The sequence below is a fragment of the Myxine glutinosa genome, chromosome 3, assembly GCF_964187855.1.
Source record: "Myxine glutinosa chromosome 3, kmMyxGlut1.1, whole genome shotgun sequence".
Taxonomy (NCBI): Eukaryota; Metazoa; Chordata; class Myxini; order Myxiniformes; family Myxinidae; genus Myxine; species Myxine glutinosa.
Window position 1 is genome coordinate 107,695,682 of NC_136263.1, and position 27,576 is coordinate 107,723,257.

General features: G+C 48.9%; 1 protein-coding gene and 1 pseudogene across 8 annotated transcripts in view; both read left to right on the forward strand.

Moving 5' to 3' along the window:
* Positions 1 to 27,576, forward strand: part of LOC137413458 (receptor-type tyrosine-protein phosphatase H-like) — a 308,008-nt gene that overhangs the window by 88,296 nt on the left and 192,136 nt on the right. For 2 of the 8 annotated variants that reach the window (XM_078774400.1, XM_078774404.1), the window contains exons 1-2: positions 1,827 to 2,322; positions 26,901 to 27,176. The exons of the other annotated variants lie outside the window; for them this stretch is intronic. In XM_078774400.1, coding sequence (XP_078630526.1) covers positions 2,157 to 2,322; positions 26,901 to 27,176 — 442 coding nt within the window. In that variant the 5' untranslated portion in view covers positions 1,827 to 2,156. Of the gene's footprint in view, positions 1 to 1,826; positions 2,323 to 26,900; positions 27,177 to 27,576 lie in introns of those variants that run through there. 8 annotated transcript variants of the gene reach the window in all.
* LOC137433244 (U6 spliceosomal RNA) lies at positions 10,050 to 10,124 on the forward strand (annotated as a pseudogene).

Consider the following 27,576-nt stretch of genomic DNA (forward strand, 5'->3'; position numbering starts at 1 on the left):
TGGAGGTGCTGGCTCAGAACGTAAAGGAGGGTTTACCGTGGGAGTTGTTGTATGCAGATGATCTGGTGTTGATTGCGGAAAGTATGGATGGACTGAAGGAAAAGATGAACAAGTTGAAGGATTGTATGGAGACAAAAGGTCTGAAGGTGAATATCGGAAAGACGAAGGTGATGGCAAGTGGTAAAGCATGTGGTGAGGTGGAAAGAACTGGGAAGTGGCCCTGTGCTGTGTGTAGGAAGGGTGTCGGAGTGAACTCCATTCATTGTACAATGTGTGCTGAGTGGGTTCATCAAAAATGTAGTGGTCTGAGAGGGTCATTAACCAGTGTGGCAGCTACATTCAAATGTAAGGTGTGCACAGAGGGAGCTGCAGATGGAGGAAATGTTGAGTTGGATCTTGGAGACGGCATGAAGCTGGAAGGTGTGCAAACATTTTGCTACCTCGGAGACATGCTGAATGGAGAAGGTGGATCAGACTCGGCATTGGTTGCTAGAGTGAGATGTGCATGGAAGAAGTTTCGGGAACTGAGTGGCATGCTGATGATGAGGGGAGTGTCGTTGAAGCTGAAGGAAAGGTGAATGCTGCATGTGTGAGAAGTGTTATGATTTATGGGAGCGAGACATGGGTAATGAACGTAGAGCAGCAACGAAGGTTGGAAAGGGTGGAAATACGAATGGTTCGACGGATGTGCGGAGTATCGTTGAGAGAGAGGAAGACAAATGATGAATTGTGAAGGATGATGGGAATAGAGCCTGTGATTGATGCTGTGAAAAGGAACAGGTTGAGATGGTTTGGTCATGTGTTGAGGAAGGATGAAAGTGACTGGTTGAGAAGAGTGATGGAAATGAATGTAGGAGGAAGTAGAGGACGGGGAAGACCGAGAAAGACTTGGCTAAAGATGGTGGAAGAAGAAATGCGGGCAAGGGGGTTAACAAGGAGAGATGCAGAAAATAGGGCAAAATGGAGAAGATCGTCATGGGGACCGCAAGGCTAACACCCGCTCTAGCAGGGAAAATGGCCTTAAAATGCTTGTTGTTGTTGTACCTTGTACAAGTTGTGCAAGTTCAACGATTCCTCGCAATAAAGAGGAACAAAATGTCAAATGTCTCTCCTCTCTCCTCTCTCCTCTCCCCTCTCTTGCTCCTATCCCCTTCCCCATCTCATACCCCTCCCCTTCCCTTCCTACCTCCTCTTTCCTTCCCCCCTCCACCTCACCTCTCTCCCGCTCCCCTCCCCCTCCTCACCATCCTGCTCACCTCTCTCTCCCCCACCCCTATTCCCTCCCTGATCCTCATATTCCCGTCAGGAAGCGACTTCATGTTACCTGAAAACGCTGGGTACCTTTGCTAATATTCTATAAAAAAAAGTAATCATGCAAGTTCAAAGTATGAGATAAACTTGTGTATTCATGTAAGTTCAAGGGATTTTGGATATGGCATTGACGTGATAGGCCAAGAAGTCCCTCCTGTATGGACACCATCCCTGTAGTTTTCTCTACTACTGTGCTTAGTTGATGTGATTTGTAAGTTATGCACATTTGATATTGGCCGGCAAACCTGTCCCTCATGTAACCTTTTTATTTTTGCAAAAATAACTTTTCCTTGTCATGAAATGTTTTTTTTTTTAAGTTAAGGGGCAAATTTTTCGAAGACAACTTGCAGTTGTACGACTTGACGTCATGGGGTAAATACCTTGGCACACACCCAAACTCTTCACCAAATTTCGTCCGAATGCATCCACAACATTTTGCGACATCCTGTTCACAGACAAGCAGACAGGAGTGAAAACATAACCTCCCTCCACCTTCGGTGGTGGAGCTAATATAGAGTTGGGAGAGAGTTTGAATCTCTCCACTGTTTGGATGACGAGGGAAGTTTACTTGCTTAACTGGACTACAGGATATGTCATGGTACATAATTATATAATGTTTTGGATCGGTTATTGTGTTGGTTTGAATCATTTTGTTAAATAATGTTGTGTTTGTGTAATTATTTCCTTCGTGTTTAAAATGTTTATTTGTTGTGTGTTTGTGTTTTTTATCCTCGGTTCCAGCGACTGTCCAAGGCCTGAATTGCACTCCGAACGAGGATCACAGCACGACCGCGCTCGACGTGCGTTGGGACCCCGCGGAAGGAGACAGTACATTATATACGATTATGTACACGGCAAAAGATAATACAACAGACACAAAGTCTACCAACACAACGAGTGAAAACATAACATTTGATAACCTCACACCTGGGAGGATATGCAACATCAGCGTTTTCACAATCAGTGTGGATTTGAAAAACCAAGACCCAGCGAACACCACAGGACAAACAGGTGGGAATCGTGGAATAACAACGATAAAGATGGAGGTTGATTTGTTTATCTCTTTACTTTGTTCCTAAAATGTAATTTGTGATTGTGTTCTATTTGGGCCTTAAACTTGCACTTCAAAAATATAAAAACCCAAGGCAGGAGAACCCGTTTTGTCACATGATCATCTGTGAGGGTTTTGGGGTTAAATTGGTTCCTTTGTGGATTCAAATCTCAAATCAACAATCATGGTAATGCAGTTCAGCAGGGGGAGCTGCATCTCGAAGCACTCCATCATAAGACCACTGTCTAATCATTGTAGTCTAATAAGAACAGCGACCAAATAATGATGATCTTCATTTAGCTTGTGGACATTAACGATCCGAACGTGTCTATCGACAAGAGCATGCCACTGTAGGTGAGGTACATTTGTGTAAGGACAGTTTGTGAGTGTTAACCGGTGTGGTATTTCTTGGTTCAATATGGATGACTCTCCTGTTGTCTTTTACACCTCAAGGGTGGACATAGTCCAATCCATCCATGATAATAAACGGCTGTGTGTGTGTTTCTGTCTGTCTGTCTGTCCGTCCGTCCGTCTGTCTCTGTGTTTGTGTGCGTGCACGGTCATAAAGCATAACATATATTTTTCTTTGCCAACCCCCTGCCTCCCGCCTCCGCTCATTTTCTTGATTTTTTTTTCCACCTCACCCCCCTCCTGCCCCCCCTCCCCATTCTACCACCACTCTCTGTGCCTTCCCCACCCATCTGTCTCTCCTCCTCCTCCCCACTCTGTCTCTCTTCTCCTCCTCCTCCTCCATCTGTCTCTCTTCCTCATCTCTGTCTGTCCCCTTCGCTTTCTCTTTCTCTCTCCCCCGTCTCTCTCTCTCTCTCTCTCTCTCTCTTTCTCTTTCTCTCTTTCTCTCCTTCTCTCCTTCTCTCCTTCTCTCCTTCTCTCCTTCTCTCCCCTTCTCTCCCCTTCTCTCCCCTTCTCTCCCCTTCTCTCTCCTTATCTCTCCTTCTCTCTCCTTCTCTCTCTCTCTCTCCTTCTCTCTCTCTCTCCTTCTCTCTCTCTCTCTCCTTCTCTCTCTCTCTCTCTCCTTCTCTCTCTCTCTCTCCTTCTCTCTCTCTCTCTCCTTCTCGCTCTCTCTCTCCTTCTCTCTCTCTCTCTCTCTCTCCTTCTCTCTCTCTCTCTCCTTCTCTCTCTCTCTCCTTCTCTCTCTCTCTCTCTCCTTCTCTCTCTCTCTCTCTCCTTCTCTCTCTCTCTCTCCTTCTCTATCTCTCTCTCCTTCTCTCTCTCTCTCCTTCTCTCTCTGTCCTTCTCTCTCTCCCCTACTCCTCCATGTCCCTCTCTCTTGCCTCCTCTCTCTCTATTTTCTATTTCCCACACCCTTCTCTGTCCATCTCCCCCTCCCCTCTATGTCCATCTCCCCCACCCCTCTCTGTCGCTCTACCTCTCTCTGTCGTCCCCCCACTCTCTTTCTCTGTCTCTGCCCCACCCCTCGCTACCCCTGCCCCACTCCTTGTTCTCTCTCTCTCTCTCTGGCTCTCTCTCTGTCTCTCTCTCTCTCTCTGTCTCTCTCTCTCTCTCTCTCTCTCGCCCGCTCTCTCTCTCTGCTCTCTCTCTCTCTCTCTCTCCTCCCTCTCTCTCTCTCTCTCTCGTTTGTGGTGGGCGTGGCGTCATGGCGGCTGTGAGCAACTGCTCTGTGTTGTCGTGAGTTATTTGTGAGTTTTCCTCCTGTCCTGCCCTACCCTGCCCCCCCCCTCCCTCTCCTTCCTATCCTGTGTACTTTGGCATTTTGTTTTCATCCGTTCTACACCTTTGTCTTCGAGAGAGAGAGGATTGAGAGCGGGCCCATTTTGGGTGCGGCCTACTGGCTTCGACGGCGTTTTGTAAGCCATTTTTGTGCTTATAATGCACGTTTATTACTTACTTTAGTTCGATTATTTAGGTTTGATACCTTCTTGTCCGGTTCGGACAAGTGGGGGGTGTTGAATTCGCTGGTATGGCGAATGCACGCTCTCGGTTAGAGGCGTTCGATAGCCTAACGAGGAAGCATGCATTTGTGTGTGTTCCACCAGAAGGAGTCCTCACTGAGGATGTGGTACTCGCAGTGGGGAAAATAATCGGGTGCGAGCATGTCCGAGCTGCCTCACGAATGAATCAAAAAGTTGTTATTTTCCTGTCCGAAGAAAACTTTGTTCACGACGTCGTGAGTGCAGGTTTAACCACAGAAGGTGGTGTTTTTATGTTAGCGTCCCCCATGGATACTCCAGCGATGAAAATCGTTGTATCAAACGTACCACCATTTATATCAAACGACAAACTAATGTCAGTCCTTTCTCGTTATGGAACAGCTGTGTCGAGAATGTCCATGATCCCTCTGAAGAGCCGAGACGAGAGGATAAAACACGTTATGAGTTTCCGTCGCCAAGTTTACATGGTACTTCCCGATCGTGGTGATGATACAGGGTTAAATATTTCATTTAAAGTAAAATCCGACGATCGGGAGTATCAAATGTACGCCTCGTCAGCCTCACTAACGTGTTTTCACTGTGGAGCCTTTGGTCACGTTAAACGTTTTTGTCCCAACGTTTCGTGTTCAAAGTGTGGGGAAAATGGCCACGCATACACCGATTGTAAAAATGATAATACTCGTGTTCCTATTCAACCGACTGGAGTTAATCCTGTGAGTTTACCGGTTCCTGCTGTTCCCTCCTGCAGTGAGACAAACAATAGCAACATCGATGCGCATATCCCGAGTCTAGAAAACGATCGCACTTCACTTCCTGTCACAGAAACCGAAGCGACCCCAACTCGCACAACCTTTGCTGCGATTCCCTCATGTAGTGAAGGAATGGAGGAGGACCCTATTATTGGTTCTAAAAAACGAAGGGCGTCGGTTGATAATTTTTCTATCAGTAATCCAAAAAAGGTGGTATTGGAGAAGGCCAGTGTAGCTGAACACACACCTCAATGTGTTCCTCATGCTTCCATCGGGTTTGAAAAAAAGGATGGTGAATCGGGTGCTGCAATTGAGGATAATATGTCTGAAAGTTTGGGTACAAACTCTGTGGACGCAAATTGCTATATGGGTGAAATAAGTTGCAACGCTGAATACGTTGATAAACCCTCGAACGAACCATTACGATCATTGACATCAGTCACTGTGAACGAGCAGACAGTGACTGACTCATCCCTCTGCAGTGCTGCTCTACCGATGCAGATTCAAAACGGTGTCACCGAGTCGCTCATCGATTCGGTAGATTGTGCTCCACAAGAGGATGAAACCGAGGCTTCAACTTCTGACGAGCACAAATATCACCATGGCATCGTGGATTGCACAGTGGAGCTCTCCAGCGAATCCCCAGAGATACTGACAATTCCCATAGTGACCACGGAGGCCGACATCCTCGATCCTGGAGGGACCTTGTCAGACTTGTCGGAATCTGATGAGGATGAGGAGGTGCCTGAGTTGTCTCAGTCTCAGTTGAGTCAGCCAATGATATCTCCTCAACTTGTACTCTCCTTTCTGAATGAAACCTACAGACAGCGAAATGTAGTTATCAGGGATACATTTCCTGATTTAGGTTCATTTATTCAATCAGCAAAGGAAATAACAAGAAAGGGCAAAGAATTTCCACTAACAAGGTCACAATTTCACCGACTCAGGAAATTTATTACAAAAGCCAGTCTTGAGATTTCGCAACACCCAATCAAACCTTTTGATAAGGAATGAAGCAAATTACCTTTGGCACCTTGAACATTAACGGTGGAGGTGCAAACCCAAACCGCCAAGCTCAAGTGCAAAGTTTGTTTCGGCGCAAAAATGTCGATGTACTTTTACTGCAGGAAACGCACATCACCCAAAACGTAGAATATGATTGGTGTCGCGTTTTTGGGGGACAGTGCTTTTTTAGCAACCTGTCTTCCTTTTCGGCAGGTGTTGCTTTCGTACTTCGACCAGGGCTAGTACCTGAGTCAATCCTCTTCCAGGAGATTGTTAAAGGCCGATTCAGCTCTCTTGAACTGGAGGTTAATAATTTCCATTTCACATTATTCAATGTGTACGCACCAAGTGAGAGCACAGAACGGAAAGCTTTCTTTGCGTCTGTGATTAATCACCTGCAGACAGTTGATCTAAACCAATGTGTGTGTATCGGGGGTGATTTTAACTGTACCTTTGAACCTGTAATGGACAGGAACTCGGCAGAACCTCATCCCGAATCATGTATTGATTTATCCCTTTTCCTTTCTCGGGTGGGTTTGCTAGATGTATGGAGGGTACTTTTCCCCAATGAACCTCAGTTCACCTGGAGCCGCATCACCAGAGGAAGAGTGTCCTTTGCGAGACTCGACCGATGGTATATAAACTCACCTTTTAGAAACGCTATAGTCTCTCCAGATTATTTTCCGTCAATATTCTCAGACCATCATTTAGTAACCATGGGGTTTCTTTTTCCTCAGCCAATAAATAAAAGTGCATACTGGAAATTTAATACCAGTCTTCTAGAAGATGGTCTATTTAAAGAAGCCTTCCAAGTTTTCTGGGCTAATCAAATCCAAAGAAAGGCCTCTTTTTCTTCAGTTAATCTTTGGTGGGACAATACGAAAGCCCAGATTCGGGTGTTTTGTCAACAGTTTAGAGCAAACATTACAAATGTTAAGAATATAACAATGACTTGTTTGGAAGCTGACATTGTACAGCTCGAAGGTAAACTTGCTAAAAAGAATAATGCAAGAAACTTCCAGTTATTACGAGAAAAGAAGACTCAGCTGAGAGAGTTAATCCAGGAGAAAGCAGCAGGGTTGTTGGTCAGACTAAGGGTTAAGAACTTAAAGGTTTTAGATACCCCTAGTAAAGCTTTTTTTCATCTGGACTCTGTCAGTAAAGCACCCAAGAACATTTTTTCTGTAATTAATCCTGGCGGAGCTGTCGTTGTAAATCCCAGAGACAGACGGTTATGTGTTCAGGACTGCTTTTCCAAACTGTTTTCAAAACAGGTTGTTTGTGATGAAACAATGAGACTTTTAACCTCTCACCTATCCTCGTTAACCGAGTCCCAGCGGCTGGATATGGACTCGCCAATTACGCTCGAGGAGTTAACGCAAGCCCTGGCTGGAATGGACTCGGGAAGAGCCCCTGGAATCGATGGTCTGCCGGCTGAATTTTATGTGGAATTTTGGGAACTATTAGGTCCAGAACTGATGCATGTTCTTGAATCATCACTGACTCATGGAGAATTGCCTTTAAGTTTGAGAAGAGCGGTGATGTCCCTTCTTCCAAAGGCTGGTGATTTGCGACAAATGAAGAATTGGAGACCTGTTTCTCTACTATGCACTAATTATAAAATCCTTTCAAAAGTTCTGGCGAATCGAGCTAAAAGGTTAATTTGCGATTTGGTTCACCCTGATCAGAGTTATTGTATTCCAGGTAGATCTATGTATGATAACATATTTTTCATTAGAGATCTCATAGATGGCAACTGTGTGCAGAATGACTTTGGTATAATTTTTCTTGATTTAGAAAAGGCTTTTGATAGCATCGATCATGTCTTTTTGAATCATGTGCTTGAAGCCTGTGGATTTGGAGATAATTTCAGAACTTATATTGCTTTATTGTACAACAATATATTCAGTTTAGTTAAGGTGAACAATGAGCTTTGTTCTCCCATACAGGTTCAAAGGGGGGTAAGGCAAGGTTGCCCTGTCTCCGGCTTACTGTTCACCCTTGTAATGGAATCACTTCTCGTGTTACTAAGGAATAACGTTTCTGGAATGAGTATATCTCCTGATCATCCTCCAGTTGTCGTATCGGCGTATGCTGATGATGTTGCAATCATTGTTAAAAACAATAACGACATTGCAGCTCTGGCTAAGTGCCTACATTTGTTTGGTTTAGCTTCCTCGTTGAAGTGCAACTGGGAAAAGAGCAAAGCGCTATGGGTTCCCTCTGTCAGGGACAGTGCATCTAGAATGGCGCAAGACCCGCCAATACACCTTCCTGCAAGTTTAAAGTGGGTGGATGGAGGTGTTCGCTATCTTGGAGTGTTCCTTGGATCCCCACAGTACGGCCAGAAAAACTGGGAAGGTGTCGCTGAACGCGTAAAAAAGAGATTGAGTAGATGGAGGAGAGCCCTGCCTCACCTTTCGTATAAGGGCCGAGTTTTGGTAGTCAAGAACCTCGTCGCCTCCTTCTTGTGGCACAGATTCATCTGCCTGCAACCACCAGAAGGCTTGGTGAAGGAAGTGCAAAGGCAACTGTTGGAGTTCTTTTGGGGAGGGCATCACTGGTTACGGCCAAACGTTGTATGCCGTCCATTGGCCGAGGGTGGCCAGAGTATGGTCGACATCAAGAGCCGCATAATGGCCTTTCGGCTATGCACTGTGCAAAAACTTTTGGTGAAAGAACAATTACCAAACCATGTTTTGGCCACCCACATTTTGCGGCAAGCTGGCGGGCTGGGATATGGCCGCGAATGTTTCTTGGTCCTGCTTCAACAAGTTGACACATCTCCTCTTCCTGTTTTTTATCAGAGTGTGTTGAATGCTTGGCAGAACCTCACAGTGTGCCGTCAAGAAGACAACTACGACATCCATATGTTTGCACAAGAGCCTTTGTTCTGCAATCGGCTTTTCCCAAACATACCCAAAAGTAGGGACCTCTGCCAGCATTTCATAATTGCCGGCATCACAAAAGTATGGCACCTCCGGCAAGTTTCAGGTTGCGGGTGGAAATCAGCTCGAGAAGTAGCCGAGCTAGCAGGAATTCGGTCCGAAAGAGTGACTGCAAAAGTGTTGAGAGAGGTGATACGAATAGGGGTACGGCTGAGAGTATGCTGGTCCCACGAGCTCGAACCATTGCATGATGAGTGGGTTTTTCCTGGGTTACTGGTGCACTTCAAGTAGGAAGACTTACCCCCGGTTAGCATGGGGATAAGCCCCTTTCAAGAGACTAGCAGTAAAGAGCTATACAAGTCATGTGTCAAGTTACTGCTGGGGGATACGCCACTAAATGGAATAATCCGGTGGAAGAGACTGTTGCCTGTGGGACCCCCCTCTGAACCTGTATGGAACTCCATGTATAGCAAGCTCATAAGTAAAAGATCTGGTGATCTCCAATGGAGACTGATCCACTGGATAGTCCCCTCCAATAAGTTAATCAACCATTTCTCTCCTACATCCACATGTTGCCCATTCTGCATATGTACGGAGGACGTGTTCCACGCCTTCATTAATTGTGTGAGATTGGTTCCTTTGTTTCGGTGGTTTAATCTTGTGGCACACAGAATGAAGGTTGTTTTCTCGTTGTGTTCTTTTATTTTCGGCTTTAATGCCAAGTCAAGCAAGGAAAATATGTTAATGAGGTTTCTTGTCGCAACAGCCAAGCTGGCAATATATCTCTCAAGAAGGGAGAAATTGAACGGTAAACCTGCCGGGGAATGCAATGTAATGTTGTTTTTCAATGCCCTCGTGTCAGCAAGACTTAAACTAGAGTTTTGTTTCTATAAGGATGCAAACAATCTTGATGAATTCACCAATACTTGGTGTCATGAAGGGTTGTGTGAGGTTCGTGAGAACCAACTGGTAATATTTTTGTAGGTTGTATAAAGTTAATGGTTTATTTTGGCAAATTGTGTGCCGTGATACTTCTGTAACCTTTTCGTTTCATTGCTTTTTCATGTATTTATGATTGGTGTGAAGATATAAATGCATTTTTTTGTATTATTTTGATAATAAAAGGACTTCAAAAGTCAAAAAGCTTCGGCAGTACATATGCAAAAATTGGAACGATACAGAGAAGATTAGCATGGCCCCTGCGCAAAGGCGGGGGCATAATCTTCTCCACGAGGGGGCAAAAGAGGGGAAAGAGAAAGGGGCGTGGAAATATCTATTTGGAACTGCAGAAACGCCCCAAACGCGTCAACACTTCCTCCCATTGGTAGATAGGGGCAAAAGAAAGAGGCGGGGCCTCAAAAGCATGCGTGAAATGCGTGGGGGGGAAGAACACGGGACACGAGAAGGCGTGACGAGGGCACGTAAGATGGTGACGTATGCACGCTGCCTCTATTAAAGGGGTAGTATATAGTTCTAATTCTCCAAATGTTTCAAATGTTTCAAAAGTTTCAAAATAGAGAATTTCAGGCAACGAAGAGCGCAAGGATGACACGCAAATTCTCTCTTTTTCTCTCGCCCTCTCTCGCCCTCTCTCTCGCCCCCTGCTGGTTGTTGCGATTTGGGTATGGCGGCTGTGTGCGCCGAGCTGTGAGTACTGTGCTGTGTTGGCGTCTTTCCTATCCCCATTTCACTCCATTTGTGTCCTTGTACGTGTTTGTGAAGTTTTCCCCGTGTTTCCCTTCCTTGTTGAGAAGAGAGAGAGAAAGAGAGCGCACATCGGAAGTGCTTCGCGGGTTCTTCGTGAAACCCTTGGTTTCCAGGCCTGCGTTTCATCTGCCATGTTCTTATAGCCTTGTATGCTCATCGGTGGTTTATCTTCCTCATTATACCCTCTTTTTTGTTATTTTCATTTTCCTCCACTTGCTGTTTGCATGTGGAAGGTTTCTTTTGTTTAACTTAAACTTCTCTTGTTTTTCTTTAAGCTGTGGCAAACGAACGTTTGCACAATAGTGTGTACGAGTCACTCACTCGCAAGAACGGAGTGACGATTGCTCCACCTGACGGAGTTCGTGTTGATAATGTGGTGATGGCTCTCGGAGAGCTCGTTGGAATTGAGAATGTTCTCGCCACTTCAAAAATGAACCAACGTATCGTGGTTTTCGTGTCGGAAGAGCAACACGTGGCTCAGGCGGTTGAAACCGGTCTATCCGTACCGCCGGACGTCTTTGTTCACGTTAGTCCTTTGGACACTTCCGCGGTTAAGTTAATCATGTCCAATATTCCGCCCTTCTTCTCAAGTGAGGAGATTGTGGCTGCATTAAGCGTTTTTGGCACGGTTGTGTCACGAATCTCGATGATCCCGCTTCGTCTGCCCTCTGATGCTTCGGTTCGCCACATCATGTCGTTCCGACGTCATTGCTATATCATTCTAAAAGACAACGCTCAATCGCTCAATGCAGTGATGACGTTTAAAAACAAAAGTCGCAATTACCAAATTTATATTGCGACGGAGACCACGACCTGTTTTATATGTAGTCAATCTGGACATGTAAAGAACGCTTGCCCCAAGATTACATCGAGTGGCGCATTTAGGCCGGTAGAGTCCATTGAGACCAACAGTGGTCCATCTAGAGTTGGGCATGCTGGTGACGCCTCAAACTCGAACAATCTGCCTGGACCGTCGGAGGTGGGGGTAAATCAACCCCAGGCAGATAATGAAGGCTTCACTGTTGTACCTTCAAAAAGGAAACATAAATTGAAACATCTAACCGACAATAGTCAAGATGTGACGACGAGCAGTGCAAAAAGGATGGCGCCGGCTGCGGAAAACAATGTCTCGTGTTTAGAAACAGCAACATTTGCTGTTTTTAAAACTCAAAACCCTTTTGATGTTCTTGCTCCGGGGAATGATGACATTCCTACTTGTGGGGCCGGTGAACACGAGCAGGAAATTGGTATTGTGCATCAGGAAGCACACGTGACCACTCCCGTCGTCACAAGCCCCATGGATATTAACATTGAATCCACTATTATCCCCCTCCCCGCTGAGAGTGAAGTGTGTTCAATTTCTGAGTCACAAATAACTCCGGACCTGGTTGAATCAGTATGCAAAGCTTCAACTGGTCAAATACCAGGTTTGGCACAAATGGAATGCAAAGCTCCTCCCGTCAACATACCTCCTCCTCCCCACCCTCCTCTTCATCCTCCCTCTCCTCCTGCTCCTCTCACCCCTCTTCTCCTCACCCCTCCCCCTCCTCCCACTCCTGCTCCCACTCCTGCTCCCCCTTTGGAAGCAGAACATGAGGCCTCCTTTATTAAACCAGCATGACATTGATGTAATGGACACGGATCGGTGCTCAGACTATGATTCAGACAGAGCCTCGTCGCTTTCTTCTGGTGGCAGCATCGAAGTGTGGAACGATCCAGTTTTTTCCCAAGATTCGGAGAGTGTTCCCAGTGTTCCACCTGCCGATATCATAAAGTTTCTCCATGACACCTATCACAAGAAACATGTTAAAATTAAAGACTTTTTCCCTGACCTGTCCACCTTTATAATCTCTGCAAAGCGATTGCTCCTTAAAGCCGGACAGCTTGCTTGGCGTGACCGATTCACAAGTGTATCGCCTCCGGAAATGCATCCTTAAAGCAAAGAAGGAGCTGCAGACGTAGACAGGCCGAGCTTCTGACACACCAACCTCGAAGGCTTTCTCTATAGCGAGTTTAAACATTAATGGGGGACGCTCTTCCATCCGTAAAGCCGAAGTTAAGCAGTTTGTTGGGGCAAATCACATTGATGTTTTGCTTTTACAAGAAACAAGATGCAGCTCCTCTTGTGCAAGTGAATGGCAAAGGCTAATGAAAGGAAAATGGTTTTTTAGTAGTCTGGAACACCCTAGGGCTGGGGTAGCTGTTTATATACAACCTAGTGTTGTTTATATACTTTTGCAGTCCTAGTGTTGTTTTTAATGAGATAATGAAAGGGTATTTGATTTCACTCACCTTTACACACAATGGTATAAAACACACTGTACTGAACGTCTACGCGCCGAGTGATAGCACGGAGAGACTTGCCTTTTACACGCACTTGGAAACTTCTCTTGCACACATTGATTTTAACGGACTTGTTTGCTTGGGGTGGAGATTTCAACTGTACAACAGACTCCGCCATTGATCGTAATGGAGAGGAACCTCACCCAGCAAGCACGGTGCCTTTGTTGAGAGCTTTGTCTAAGTATTCCCTTGTCGATGTGTGGAGAATCCGCAATCTTTCTGTCCGCTAATACACGTGGTGTCGGTGTTCAAACGCCCACCTATCACTTGCAAGATTTGACCGTTTTTACATCAATAGTGTTTTTTTGAATGTTGTGAGCAATATGGACATTGTCCCAAGTGGCTTCTCAGACCATCACATGGTCGCACTTCGTATTCACCCACCAGTTCGGAATCGTGGTGCTGCCTACTGGACCTTCAATGCAAGCCTTTTGGACGACCAACTGTTTGTTGATGCCTTTCGTGTGTTCTGGAAAGCCCCGCGCCAACGTAAATCTTCCTTCCCCCGCCTTGGACAATGGTGGGACAATGCCAAAGTGCAGATAAGATCTTTTTGCCAACAATTTGGAGCTTACCATACTGGAAGCTCAAACAAAGAGAAGTCAGCAGATAACTTCAGTAAGAACAAAGGAAGGAAGGATAACGCATGATCAAAAAGATATCAGAGCCTCACTTAAACACTACTTCTCTGAACTTTATCATGCTAGGAACATCGACAACGAAGTTATGGAGTTGTTAACTTCTTCCTTACCCAACTTGTCAGAATCTGCACTCCTACAACTGGACAAGGAAGTAACTTTGGAGGAACTCCATGCTGCTCTACAAACCTTACCTTCTGGTAGGGCCTCTGGCCTGGATGGAAGTCCTACAGAACTTTATAAAACCATTTGGGACCTCCTGGGGCCAGAGCTACTTGAGGTTTTGATGGACGGCCGACGATCAGGCTCGCTGCCTTTAAGTTGACGTAGGGCTGTACTCGCCCTTATCCCAAAAAAGGGAGACCTTCAGCAACCCCACAATTGGCGTCCCATTTCACTGCTTTGTGCAGACTACGAGATACTCTCCAAGGGTCTCACCAACCGGCTCAGAGCCGTTATTGGGGAGATCATACACCCAGATCAATCTTACTGTGTCTCTAAAAGGACAATTCATGACAGCGAAGGAGCTGTGCTCCCACGTAGTCGGAAGAATGGACGCGACAAAAAGCTGGAATTCGTCCGAGTTTCTTTATTGTCACAAAACAACTCGGGTACTCTGAAAAGCCCGTTTATCGGGCAGCAATATATATACACACATTATCCCGGAGCGTTTGCCCAGGAAAGGCGAGAGGGGGCGTGGCCGGGCGTCCTGGCCGCGGCCTGGCAAGTCGAGGGCGGGCATGCCCGGGCATCCTGGACGAGCCCGGCATGGTAATCGCTCCGCGTCCTTGGTAGGTGCAAGGTGATTGTGTAAACCCAGCGGTAGCCGCTACACACGTCCCCCCAGAATCGACTTGCACCGGCAGGGTCAATTTGAGGGGGGTCCTGATGACCTGGACGAAGCGACCCCTGGTGGGTCGTGGGGGGGGGGGGGTCTGGTGTGGTGGTGGGCGGTCGAGTGGGGGGCACCGTGGACGGGGGGCGGCCTCGCCGTGGCGGAAGGGCCAACCGTGGCGGTTGGTCGATGTCCACGTGCGCCGGCTTGAGGCGGTCCACCGCAATCCGGTCCAACCTGCCGCTAATGTCGATGACGAACGACTTGTCGTCCCGTCGCAGGACCCGGAAGGGCCCGTCGTACAGCGGCCGGAGTGGCCCCGATGTGCGTCATGACGCAGAAAAACGTACTCCGCTGTGCGAAGCGCTGGGGGGACGTAGGACTGGGGGTCACCGTGGTGGGATGTTGGCACGGGGGCAAACCGTTGGGCGGCCTCCTGGAGGTCCGAGCGCTGGTGAGCTGCGGACCAGGGACTGGTAGCGTCGGGCACGAATTCGCCCGGGACGCGTAGCGCCTGGCCGTAGACAAGCTCGGCGGTGGATGCCCGGAGGTCCTCCTTGGGGGCCGTGCGGAGGCCCAAAAGGACCCACGGCAGCCGGTCGGCCCAACCGCCGTCTTGAAGGCCGGCCATGAGCGCGTCCTTCATGGAGCGGTGGAATCGCTCGCACAACCCGTTGGCTTGGGGGTGGTAGGCCGTAGTACGGTGGAGCTTGACCCCCAGGTTGCGGGCGACCGCGCCCCACAGCTCGGAGGTGAACTGCGGTCCGCGGTCCGACGAGATGTCCGCCGGTGCGCCGAAGCGGGCGACCCAGGTGGCGATGAAAGCCTGCGCCACGTCGGCGGTGGTGGTGGAGACGAGGGGAACGGCCTCCGGCCACCTGGTGGTCCTGTCCACCATGGTGAGCAGGTGTGTGAACCCCCGTGATGGGGGGAGGGGGCCCACCAGACCCACGTTGACGTGGTCGAAACGTCGTTCGGGCACGGTGAAAGGTGCCAGCGGGGCCTGGGTGTGTCGGTGGACCTTGGACTGTTGGCAGGCTGTGCCGGTGCTGGTCCAATCGCGGACGTCCCGTCGAAGGCCGTGCCAGACGAATCGCGCCGACACCAGCTTCTGGGAAGCTTTCCGGCCCGGGTGGGAAAGGCCGTGGAGGGAGGTGAAGATGCGGCGTTGCCAGGTAACGGGCACGATGGGGCGAGGCTGGCCTTGGGAGACGTCGCAGAGCAGGACAGTGTCCGCGAAGGGGATGTCGACCAGGCGGAGGCCCATGTCCGCCGCCCGGAGGGCTTGCACCGTGGTGTCGGTGGTTTGGTCCGCCGCCATAAGCGCGAAGTCCACGCCGAGGTGGACCGCGTTCGCGCTGGCCCGAGAAAGACAGTCGGCCACGGCGTTGTTTTTGCCGGCAACGTGCCGGATGTCCGTGGTAAACTCCGACACGGCGGAGAGGTGGCGCTGTTGGCGGGCCGACCACGGCTCCGTGACCTTGGCCATTGCGTAAACCAACGGCTTGTGGTCGACGAACGCCGTGAAGGGTCGGCCCTCCAGGAGGTGGTGGAAATGGCGAATGGCCAGGTGTAGACCGAGGAGCTCACGGTCAAACGTGCTATATTTGAGCTCGTTCGGCCGGAGCTGCCAGCTGAAAAAAGCGAGTGGCTGCCAAACCCCGTTCACCCATTGCTCATGTACGGCGCCCACCGCGTAGTCTGAGGCATCCGTGGTGAGGGCGATGGGAGCGTTGAGCACCGGGTGAGCGAGCAATGTTGCGTCGGCGAGGGCCCGCTTTGAGCTTTGGAAGGCCGCGTCCATTGCTGCGGACCAGACGATGTCGTGCTTGGCCGGCTTGCCCCGGAGGGCTTCGTAGAGGGGCCGCATGAGTTGAGCAGCGCGGGGCACGAAGCGGTGATAGAAATTCACCATTCCCAGGAATTCCTGCAGGGCCTTTATGGAGCGGGGACGCGGAAACGTGGTGATGGCCTCGACCTTGGTTGGCAGCGGCACGGCCCCGTTCTTGGTGATGTGGTGGCCCAAGAAATCAACGGCCGTCGTGCCGAAGTGGCATTTGGCCGGGTTGACGATGAGGCCGTGCTCGCTGAGGCGCCCGAACAGTGTTCGGAGGTGGAGGAGGTGCTCGGCCCGGGACGTGCTGGCGACGAGGATGTCGTCCAGGTAAACGAAGAGGAACGGCAGGTCACGCAGCACGCCGTCCATCAAGCGCTGGAATGCCTGAGCCGCGTTCTTGAGGCCAAACGGCATCCGTAGGAATTCGAATAAGCCGAACGGCGTGATGATGGCCGTTTTAGGGACGTCGGCCGCCCTGACAGGTACCTGGTGATATCCCCGTATGAGATTGATTTTTGAAAAAATGACCCGTCCTGCCAGACGGGCGGAGAAGTCTTGGATGTGCGGGATCGGATACCTGTCGGGGGTGGTAGCGTCGTTAAGGCGGCGGTAGTCACCACATGGGCGCCAGCCGCCCCCTGGTTTTGGGACGATGTGTAGTGGCGAAGCCCACGCGCTATCGGAGCGCCGCACGATGCCGAGGTGTTCCAAAGCGTCGAACTCGGCTATGGCCACGGCGAGCTTGGCTGGGTCGAGGCGGCGGGCTCTGGCGTAGACCGGCGGGCCCGTGGTTGGTATGTGGTGCTCGATCCCATGTCGTACTGCGACGGCCGAAAACGTCGGCCGCGTGAGGGCCGGGAACTCCGTGAGCAGGCGAGCAAACTCGTTCGCCGCCGGGAGGGCGCATGCCAGCTCGGACGGAGCGGAGCTGCTCAATGTGCATACCAGGGAGCTGAAGGTCTCGGCGTTGATGAGGCGATGCCGTTGGACGTCCACCAGCAGTCCGTGTGCGCAGAGGAAGTCGGCGCCTAGCAGAGCCATGGGCACGCTGGCGGTTACAAAAGTCCAAGCAAAGCGTTGGCCGCCGAAGCAGAGGGTGACGTTGCGCGGACCGAAGGTGCGGATGGCCGATCCGTTGGCCGCAACCAAGGAGGGGCCGCAAACCGCGGACTGCCTGTCCTGATCGGAGGTGGGTATGATGCTCAGTTGGGTGCCGGTGTCGCACAGTAAGCGCCGTCCGGACGCTTTGTCCGTGATGAAAAGTAAATTGCCCGTGTGGCCGGCGCTCATGGCTGGTAATGAACGCCGGCCCGGCCGTTTCCCGGCCTGCCGAAGGTGCACGGGGGTCGGCATGTCCGGGCCTTCTGTCCGAACCTGGCATGATAGTAACACCATGCTTGGTCAGGTGGAGGCCCCGGTCGTCGTGCTGGAGGTGGTCGGCTCGGCGTTGCGGCCGCCAATTGCGTTGGCAGTTCGGTCGTCGACCGTGCCGGGTGCTCGGGCGCCATGGGCGTTGCGTCGGACGGCGGTGGGCCCCAGGTCGCTGCTGCAATGCGTTGGCCTGCCGCGGAGATCTTGTCGGCTTCCCTGGTGAGGGCGCGGGGATCCGTGATCGTCGTGCTCGCCAGGGCGAGGCGTACCGGGCTAGGCAGCTGACGGAGGAACAGCTCCCGGAACAGGATTGCCGGAGAGTGCTCGCCGAGCAGCGAAAGCATGTAGTCCATTCGCTCGGACGGGCGCGTGTCGCCGAGCTCGGGCAGGTCGAGCAGGTGCCGTGCGCGTTCCGCCGATGGGAGGGCGAAAGCGTCGAGGAGGAGCTTTTTAATCGCGCCATATTTGTCGGCGGATGGCGGGCTCTCGAGGAGGCTCAGGGCGCGGGCCGCGGTGGCTGAACCGAGCGCTGCTACCACATGGTGGAAGCGGGTGTCGTCGGCCGTGATGCCTTGCAGGGTGAACAGGGAGCCCGCCTCGGCGAACCAAACCACCGCGTGAGCCTCCCAGAAGGTAGGCAGTTTAAGGGCAACTGCCGTGTCCATGTCGGTAGGTCACCAATGAAGGAGCTGTGCTCCCACGTAGTCGGAAGAATGGACGCGACAAAAAGCTGGAATTCGTCCGAGTTTCTTTCTTGTCACAAAACAACTCGGGTACTCTGAAAAGCCCGTTTATCGGGCAGCAATATATATACACACATTATCCCGGAGCGTTTGCCCAGGAAAGGCGAGAGGGGGCGTGGCCGGGCGTCCTGGCCGCGGCCTGGCAAGTCGAGAGCGGGCGTGGCCGGGCGTGCCCGGGCATGCCCGGGCGTCCCGGCCGAGGCCTGGCAAGTTGAGCGCGGGCCTGCCCGGGCGCCCTGGACGAGCCCGGCATGGTGATCGCTCCGCGTCCTTGGTAGGTGCAAGGCGATTGTGTAAACCCAGCGGTAGCCACTACAACAGTATATTTATTGTGCGTGACATGATTGATATCTGTTCTCTCCAACAAACAAATGTTGGCTTGGTGTTCTTAGATCAAGAAAAGGCCTTTGATACCATTGATCATTTCAATCTTTTTTTCTGTTTTAAGAGGGTTTGGTTTTGGGGAAAATTTTATCTCTCACGTACAGCTACTGTATAATAACACTTTTAGTCTCCTAAAAGTTAACAACATTTTATGTCAGCCTTTCCCGGCTAGTAGAGGCATTCGTCAAGGTTGCCCTCTTTCCGGCCTCCTGTACTCTCTCACGATTGAGCCTTTGCTCATCCGGTTGCGTGCACGTCTTCTCGGTTTCCTTCCCCAACCGACAGCGAACCCGTTTAAAGTGATTGCTTATGCAGACGACCTTTGTGTAATCATTCACTCGGATGAGGACGTTTTGGCCTTGGTCCAAAGCATTCAAGAATTCAGTTTGGCAAGTTCCGCAAAAGTGAATTGGAAAAAGAGCAGAGCTCCCTATCTTGGTCCGCAAAATGGCGCCACTCCTCCGTCTCTACCTGAGCAACTTGAATGGGTATGGGATGGAATTTTTTTTATCTAGGCGTTTTTCTTGCCACTGAAAACTTTATTTTGAAAAACTGGGAATCTCTAATGAATAAAATGGAGAGGCAGCTGCTCAAATGGAAGGGCTTACTCTGTCAACTCTCGTATCGGGGCCGAACCCTCATTATAAATAACCTTGCAGCATCAATGCTTTGGCACGTTTTTATGGCACTGCAGCCCCCGGTTTTTATTCTTAAAAAACGACAATCTATTTTTATTGACTTCTTTTGGGGGGGGAAGCACTGGCTCAAACCTGGTGTGTTAAACCTCCTTGTTGCTGAAGGAGGACAGGGCATGATCACCATTACCAGCAAAGTGATGGCTTTTCGCCTCCTGTCGCTTCGTCGACTGTTGTATACGGACGTCTCGTGGAAGGCCTTGGCTCACTGCCTGCTACGGCAGGCAGGGAAACTCGGCTACGATCAGGAACTGTTCCTCATTGACACCAAGAAAGTTGATATTGCATCAGGCCCCCTGTTCTACAGGAGTGTGCTAGAGGCATGGCAGGCGGTTACCGTGCGCAGTGATAACCGTAACTACTCCCTTGAAATGTTTTTAAACGAGCCAATCTTTATAAACCCCATTTTTGAAGGGATCTGCAGTGATCGCACCTTTATGCAAAAGTTTATTGATGTTGGATGCACCAAGGTTAAAGATTTTAGAACCCCTCCTCCTTGCAAGTGGAAACCAGCTGCTGACGTCACTGTGGCCACTGGAGTTAGGTCCATTCGGGTCATTGGGAGGATTTTTTCTGTGATTCTGCGCTTTTTCAAGCAAAGGAGGCTAAAATGGGCTCCAAAGGTGGAAGCTGGCCCTCTCTCATCCCACCATCCTTTTCCAGAGCTTTTGCTTCATTTCCAAGGTTTCACCTCCTTTCATTTGATGGGAAAATCTTCTGTTTATTGTATGTGTGTTAAAACCCTTGTTCCCGATAGACCCGCAGAACCACAAGCACATTGGAGGAGAATGCTCCAGACTACTCGTTCCACTTCGATCAACTGGCCTGCTATGTACAAAGTACCCGTCGCCAAACGCTCCGGAGACTTGCAGTGGCGACTGGCACATTACATTTTACCCTCCAATGATTTATCTCACCGTATATGTTCCGATAACACAGAATCGTGTCCCTTCTGCGGTGCCACAGAAACCATTTTTCACATTTTTATCGATTGCTCTAGGTTGGCACGCCTTTTTATAGGCAGTTTTATCATGTGTTATCCGGGGGCGAGGCCTAGTTTTTACTCATTGTGTTTTTATTTTAGGTTTTAGCATCTCCCACCAGTGTAAAGATGAATGCCTTTTAGCCAACTATTTGTCCTCTGAAGCGAAGCTTGCTATATACCTGTCAAAGAAACACAAAATGCAAAATGTTTGTGATCCTGGTTTTGTTTCTGATGTTGTTCACCTTTTAAAAACCTTGGTCACATCACGTGTACACGTTGAATTTAAATCCAGTGATTGTACACTGTTTTCGCAGCAGTGGTGTGTGAAAGCATCTTTATGTGAACTTGTTGATGGTGTTCTTACATTGAATTTATAATTTACCTTTTTTGACCTTGCACAGTCACCTGCCTGTATTTCTTTGATTTACCTTGTACACAACGACTTCCGGTCCCTCGAGCGACGAGGCTTGCTTCGATCTCTCCACGGCATCAAAGTTTGAGTGTTTTCCCGTTCGTTTCTTTGTCAAATTTCCACTGGGTATTTTGTTGTGTATGTGTTGTTGTGTGTTTCTCTTTGATTTTGGTTTTGTAGTTGTTGCAAATTTGTGTGTAATTAGTCGCTTCTTTGTTCGCACCTCGTGCGCCTCGTGCGGCCTGGTCTCTCCGGGCTCCCTCCCCCCCGTCAGTGTTTTGTGAATATGGGTTCTTTCCTTCATAGTACTTGCTTGTTTCTTTGATTTTCTTTTCTCCCCCCTACCTCTCACGAACATCTTACCCCTTGTCCAGCGTTTTGAAAACAGAACAAACAAATAAACAAACAAATTTTTTTTTTCTATATTAATTCTTTCTCTCCTACGTGCTTGTTCGTGCTTGTTCGCTCTCCTCCTCGTCTCGACTTGTGCCCCGCCCCCTATATCTCGTTTTGTTCTTCCACCTCTGCTCCTTGCTTTCTCAAATCCACGTTCTCACTTAGAGACTTTTCCCAGATTGTTTTTCATGGTTTTGTTTAAATATTATTTAAATATGTTTAAACCGCAGCCGTGATGCTGACGCCGCCCTCCCCCCCCCCCCCCCAGAATTTCCATGTTTTAAACGTTTCCCGGTGTGTACCCTGGATTAGAATAGGTACACCGTATCCCTGCGCATCGTAAGAGATGACTAAGAGGGTTGGCGTCAGGAAGGGCATCCGGCCATAAAAACATTGCCTCAAAAAGAGAACCATGACAATTACAACTACATATGGGCAGGGTACAGCCCGAAGTGGAGATCGGTTTCTGAGGTTTGGGACATGGAATGCAGGGACAATGACAGGGAGATCAGGAGAAGTGGTGGAAGTATTGGTCAGAAGAAGAGTGGACATATGTTGTGTGCAAGAGACGAGATGGAAGGGAAGTGGTGTGACAATGGTGAAGGGTAGGCAGGGACAGAAATACAAGTTTATGTGGCAAGGGTGCCTGGAGGGCGTGAATGGTGTTGGTGTCCTGTTTTCTGAGGAGTTTGTAGACAGTGTGGTGAGTGTGACTAGAGTGAGTGATAGGTTGATGATGGTGAAAATGATGATTGGAAAGCTCTTGGTGAACGTCATCTCGGGATATGCTCCGCAGGTTGGTCGAAGCGATGAAGAGAAGGACAAGTTCTGGTGTGCGATAGAGAAGCTGATGGAAAACGTGAAAGATGAGGAAGTTGTTATGGTAGGAGGAGACCTAAATGGACATGTGGGAAGGAGTATGGATGGTTTTGACGGAGTTCATGGGGGTTACCGATATGGTGGGAGAAATGGAGAAGGTGAAAGGATTTTGGAGTTTGCTGATGGAGCTGATTTGTTGATTTGTAATACTCAGTTCCAGAAAGAGGATAATAAGCTTGTTACGTACACGTCAGGTGGGTCGACAACAACCGTTGACTACCTGATGGTGCGTAGGTGAGATAGGGGGCACCTCCGGGACACAAAGGTGATCCCGGGGGAGGAGGCTGTTTCACAGCACCACTTGGTTGTCTGCGACATAAGGGTGAAAGGTGCAAGGAGAGCTCGGCGGGTGAAGTACCAACCGAGAATGAAGGTTTGGAGGTTGAAAGAGGTGACAGTAAGGGAGGCATTAAAAGAGAGGCTGAGTAGGGTCGAGGATGATGTGGTTGAGCTTGAAAGTGGTTGGATGTCAATGAAAGCTACTCTGTTGGGAGCCGTTGGTGAGGTATGTGGATGGACAAAAGGACCACCGAGGCAATCGGAAACAAGGTGGTGGGATGATGAAGTTGGAATGAGGATTGACGAGAAGAGGAAGAAGTTCAAGGAGTGGCAGAAGGCGAAGGGTACGGGAGCAGAAACAGCAGAGCATGAAAGTTATAAGGCAGCCAGGAAGGCTGCAAAGAAAGAGATAGCAAAGGCGCAGGAGGCATGGAGGAAAATGTTCGGAGAACGCTTGGATTCGGAAGAGGGTCAGAAAGCAGTATTCAGGATTGCAAAGCAGATAGCGAAAGAGAGGTGTGATGTGATGGGGGTGAGTTGCTTGAAGGATGAAGTGGGACAAATCGTTGTCGACCCAGATGGAATTAAAGGAAGATGGAAAAGATATATGGAAATGCTGTTGAATACAGAGAATGAATGGGATGGCAACATAGAGAGTAACCCAGTTTTAGGACCGGCAGAGAAGATAACTGAGAAGGAAGTTGAGGAAGCGATAAAAGCAATGAAGGGCAGAAAAGCGGGAGGGCCGACGGGAGTTGTGGGAGATATGTTGAAGGCAGCAGGAAGTTGGGGGTGTGAAGAGAATGACAGAGATCAATTCCACTGCTTCGCCGATGACATCCAGCTTTTCATCTCCACCAAGTTCATCTCCACCGCCACCCACTCTATCCTGACAAACTGCATCACTGAAATACAATCCTGGCTTCAAATCAACTTCCTCAAACTTAACTGTGATAAATCTGAAATAATCATCATTGGCCCAAAAACGCTCACCAAGTCCACCCATAACTTTGCCCTCAACATCGACGGTTTCCCAGTATCCACCTCCCCTCACATCCGGAATCTTGGCATCATCTTTGACCAAACCCTCTCCTTCGACAAATACACTAAACAGATCACAAAGACAGCCTTCTTTCACCTGAAAAACATCGCCCGTCTCCGTCCATCCCTCTCCTCCGTGGCTGCAGAAACCCTCATCCACGCCTTCATCACTTCCCGTCTGGACTACTGCAATAGCCTCCTTTATGGTTCACCCTCAACAATCACCAATAAACTCCAATACATTCAGAACTCCGCTGCCCGTCTACTCACCCATTCCCGGACCCGTGACCACATCACCCCCGTCCTTTACAAGCTTCACTGGCTCCCCATCTCCCAGAGAATCCAGTACAAAATCCTCCTCTTGACCTACAATGCCCTCCATAACCTGGCCCCATCCTACCTGGCTGACCTCCTCTCCAGACACACTCCCACCCGCAACCTCCGCTCTGCTGGTACCAACCTCCTGACCCCCCCCCCCCCCCCATCCGGACCAAATTTAGATCCTGGGGGGACAGGGCCTTCTCCATCGCTGCTCCCACCCTCTGGAACTCGCTACCTCACACCATCAGAGACTCCTCCTCACTCACCACATTCAAAACATCACTCAAGACCCACCTGTTCAACACTGCATTCAACATTTAACCCACAGCATCTAACCCCTGACTATCTCCTCTCCTTCTCCCTCCTTTGTGCTTTGAATATTTCCCTATTGATTCTTCTTTTTTGCAATTGTTTTTATGTTTTGCTATGCATTATGTTTTGCACTCTGTCAAAGCGCCTTTGGGCTTCCTGAAAAGCGCTATATAAAATAAATGCATTATTATTATTATTATTATCTGTAATCTGGTGGTGAAAGAAGGCCGCATTCCAGTGGATTGGGAACTGAGTACCCTCGTCCCTCTATACAAGGGGAAAGGTGACCCTCTGGAGTGTGGTTCGTACCGAGCGATAAAGTTATTGGAGCATGGAATGAAGGTATTAGAAAGGGTGTTGGAGAGGAGGATAAGGAAGAAAGTGAAGATCGACGAAATGCAGTTTGGATTTATGCCAGGAAGAGGAACGACAGACGTGCTTTTTATTGTGAGGCAGTTGCAGGAGAAGTACATGGTGAAGAGGAAGAAGTTGTTTCTTGGGTTTGTTGATCTGGAGAAAGCATTCGATAGGGTTCCACACAAAGTATTGACATGGGCATTGAGGAAGTTAGGAGTGGAGGAATGGTTGATCAGAGTAGTGATGGCAATGTACAAAAGAGTGCGCACAGCTGTAAGGATGAAGGATGGGAACAGTGGTGAGTTTGAGGTGAAGGTGGGAGTGCATCAGGGGTCGGTACTAAGTCCACTACTATTTGTAGCTGTGATGGAGGTGCTGGCTCAGAACGTAAAGGAGGGTTTACCGTGGGAGTTGTTGTATGCAGATGATCTGGTGTTGATTGCGGAAAGTATGGATGGACTGAAGGAAAAGATGAACAAGTGAAAGGATTGTATGGAGACAAAAGGTCTGAAGGTGAATATCGGAAAGACGAAGGTGATGGCAAGTGGTAAAGCATGTGGTGAGGTGGAACGAACTGGGAAGTGGCCCTGTGCTGTGTGTAGGAAGGGTGTCGGAGTGAACTCCATTCAATGTACAATGTGCGCTGAGTGGGTTCATCAAAAATGTAGTGGTCTGAGAGGGTCATTAACCAGTGTGGCAGCTACATTCAAATGTAAGGTGTGCACAGAGGGAGCTGCAGATGGAGGAAATGTTGAGTTGGATCTTAGAGACGGCGTGAAGCTGGAAGGTGTGAAAACATTTTGCTACCTTGGAGACATGCTGAATGGAGAAGGTGGATCAGACTCGGCAATGGTTGCTAGAGTGAGATGTGCATGGAAGAAGTTTCGGGAACGGAGTGGCGTGCTGATGATGAGGGGAGTGTCGTTGAAGCTGAAGGGAAAGGTGTATGCTGCATGTGTGAGAAGTGTTATGATTTATGGGAGCGAGACATGGGTAATGAACGTAGAGCAGCAACGAAGGTGGGAAAGGGTGGAAATGCGAATGGTTCGACGGATGTGCGGAGTATTGTTGAGAGAGAGGAAGACAAATGATGTATTGCGAAAGATGATGGGAATAGAGCCTGTGATTGATGCTGTGAAGAGGAACAGGTTGAGATGGTTTGGTCATGTGTTGAGGAAGGATGAAAGTGACTGGTTGAGAAGAGTGATGGAAATGAATGTAGAAGGAAGTAGAGGACTGGGAAGGAAGAAGGAAGTAGAGAAAGACTTGGTTAAAGATGGTGGAAGAAGAAATGCGGGGAAGGGGGTTATCAAGGAGAGATGCAGAAAATAGAGCAAAATGGAGATGATTGCCATGGGGACCGCAAGGCTATCCCCCGCTCTAGTAGGGAAATGGCCTTTAAAATACATGTTGTTGTTGTACCTTGTACAAGTTGTGCAAGTTCAACGATTCCTCGCAATAAAGAGGAACAAAATGTCAAATGTTTCTCCTCTCTACTCTCTCCCCTCACCTCTCTCCTCTCTCCTCTCTCGTCTCCCCTCTCTTGCTCCTATCCCCTTCCCCATCTCATACCCCTCCCCTTCGCTTCCTACCTCCTCTTTCCTTCCCCCCTCCACCTCACCTCTCTCCCGCTCCCCTCCCCCTCCTCACCATCCTGCTCACCTCTCTCTCCCCCACCCCTATTCCCTCCCTGATCCTCATATTCCCGTCAGGAAGCGACTTCATGTTACCTGAAAACGCTGGGTACCTTTGCTAATATTCTATAAAAAAAAAGTAATCATGCAAGTTCAAAGTATGAGATAAACTTGTGTATTCATGTAAGTTCAAGGGATTTTGGATATGGCATTGACGTGATAGGCCAAGAAGTCCCTCCTGTATGGACACCATCCCTGTAGTTTTCTCTACTACTGTGCTTAGTTGATGTGATTTGTAAGTTATGCACATTTGATATTGGCCGGCAAACCTGTCCCTCATGTAACCTTTTTATTTTTGCAAAAATAACTTTTCCTTGTCATGAAATGTTTTTTTTTAAGTTAAGGGGCAAATTTTTCGAAGACAACTTGCAGTTGTACGACTTGACGTCATGGGGTAAATACCTTGGCACACACCCAAACTCTTCACCAAATTTCGTCCGAATGCATCCACAACATTTTGCGACATCCTGTTCACAGACAAGCAGACAGGAGTGAAAACATAACCTCCCTCCACCTTCGGTGGTGGAGCTAATATAGAGTTGGTAGAGAGTTTGAATCTCTCCACTGTTTGGATGACGAGGGAAGTTTACTTGCTTAACTGGACTACAGGATATGTCATGGTACATAATTATATAATGTTTTGGATCGGTTCTTGTGTTGGTTTGAATCATTTTGTTAAATAATGTTGTGTTTGTGTAATTATTTCCCTCGTGTTTAAAATGTTTATTTGTTGTGTGTTTGTGTTTTTTATCCTCAGTTCCAGCGACTGTCCAAGGCCTGAATTGCACTCCGAACGAGGATGACAGCACGACCGCGCTCGACGTGCGTTGGGACCCCGCGGAAGGAGACAGTACATTATATACGATTATGTACACGGCAAAAGATAATACAACAGACACAAAGTGTATGAACACAACGAGTGAAAACATAACATTTTATAACCTCACACCTGGGAGGATATACAACATCAGCGTTTTCACAATCAGTGAGGATTTGAAAAACCAAGACCCAGCCAACACTACAGGACAAACAGGTGGGAATCGTGGAATAACAACGATAAAGATGGAAGTTTGATTTGTTTATCTCTTTACTTTGTTCCTAAAATGTAATTTGTGATTGTGTTCTATTTGGGCCTTAAACTTGCACTTCAAAAATATATAAACCCAAGGCAGGAGAACCCGTTTTGTCACATGATCATCTGTGAGAGGTTTGGGGTTAAATTGGTTCCTTTGTGGATTCAAATCTCAAATCAACAATCATGGTAATGCAGTTCAGCAGGGGGAGCTGCATCTCGGAGAACTCCATCATCAGTCCACTGTCTCATCATTGTAGTCTAATAAGAACAGCGACGTAATGATGACTACCTTAATTTGGCTTTTCGACATTAAAAATCCCAAGGTGTCTGTCGTAAACAGCATGCCACTGAATGCCAG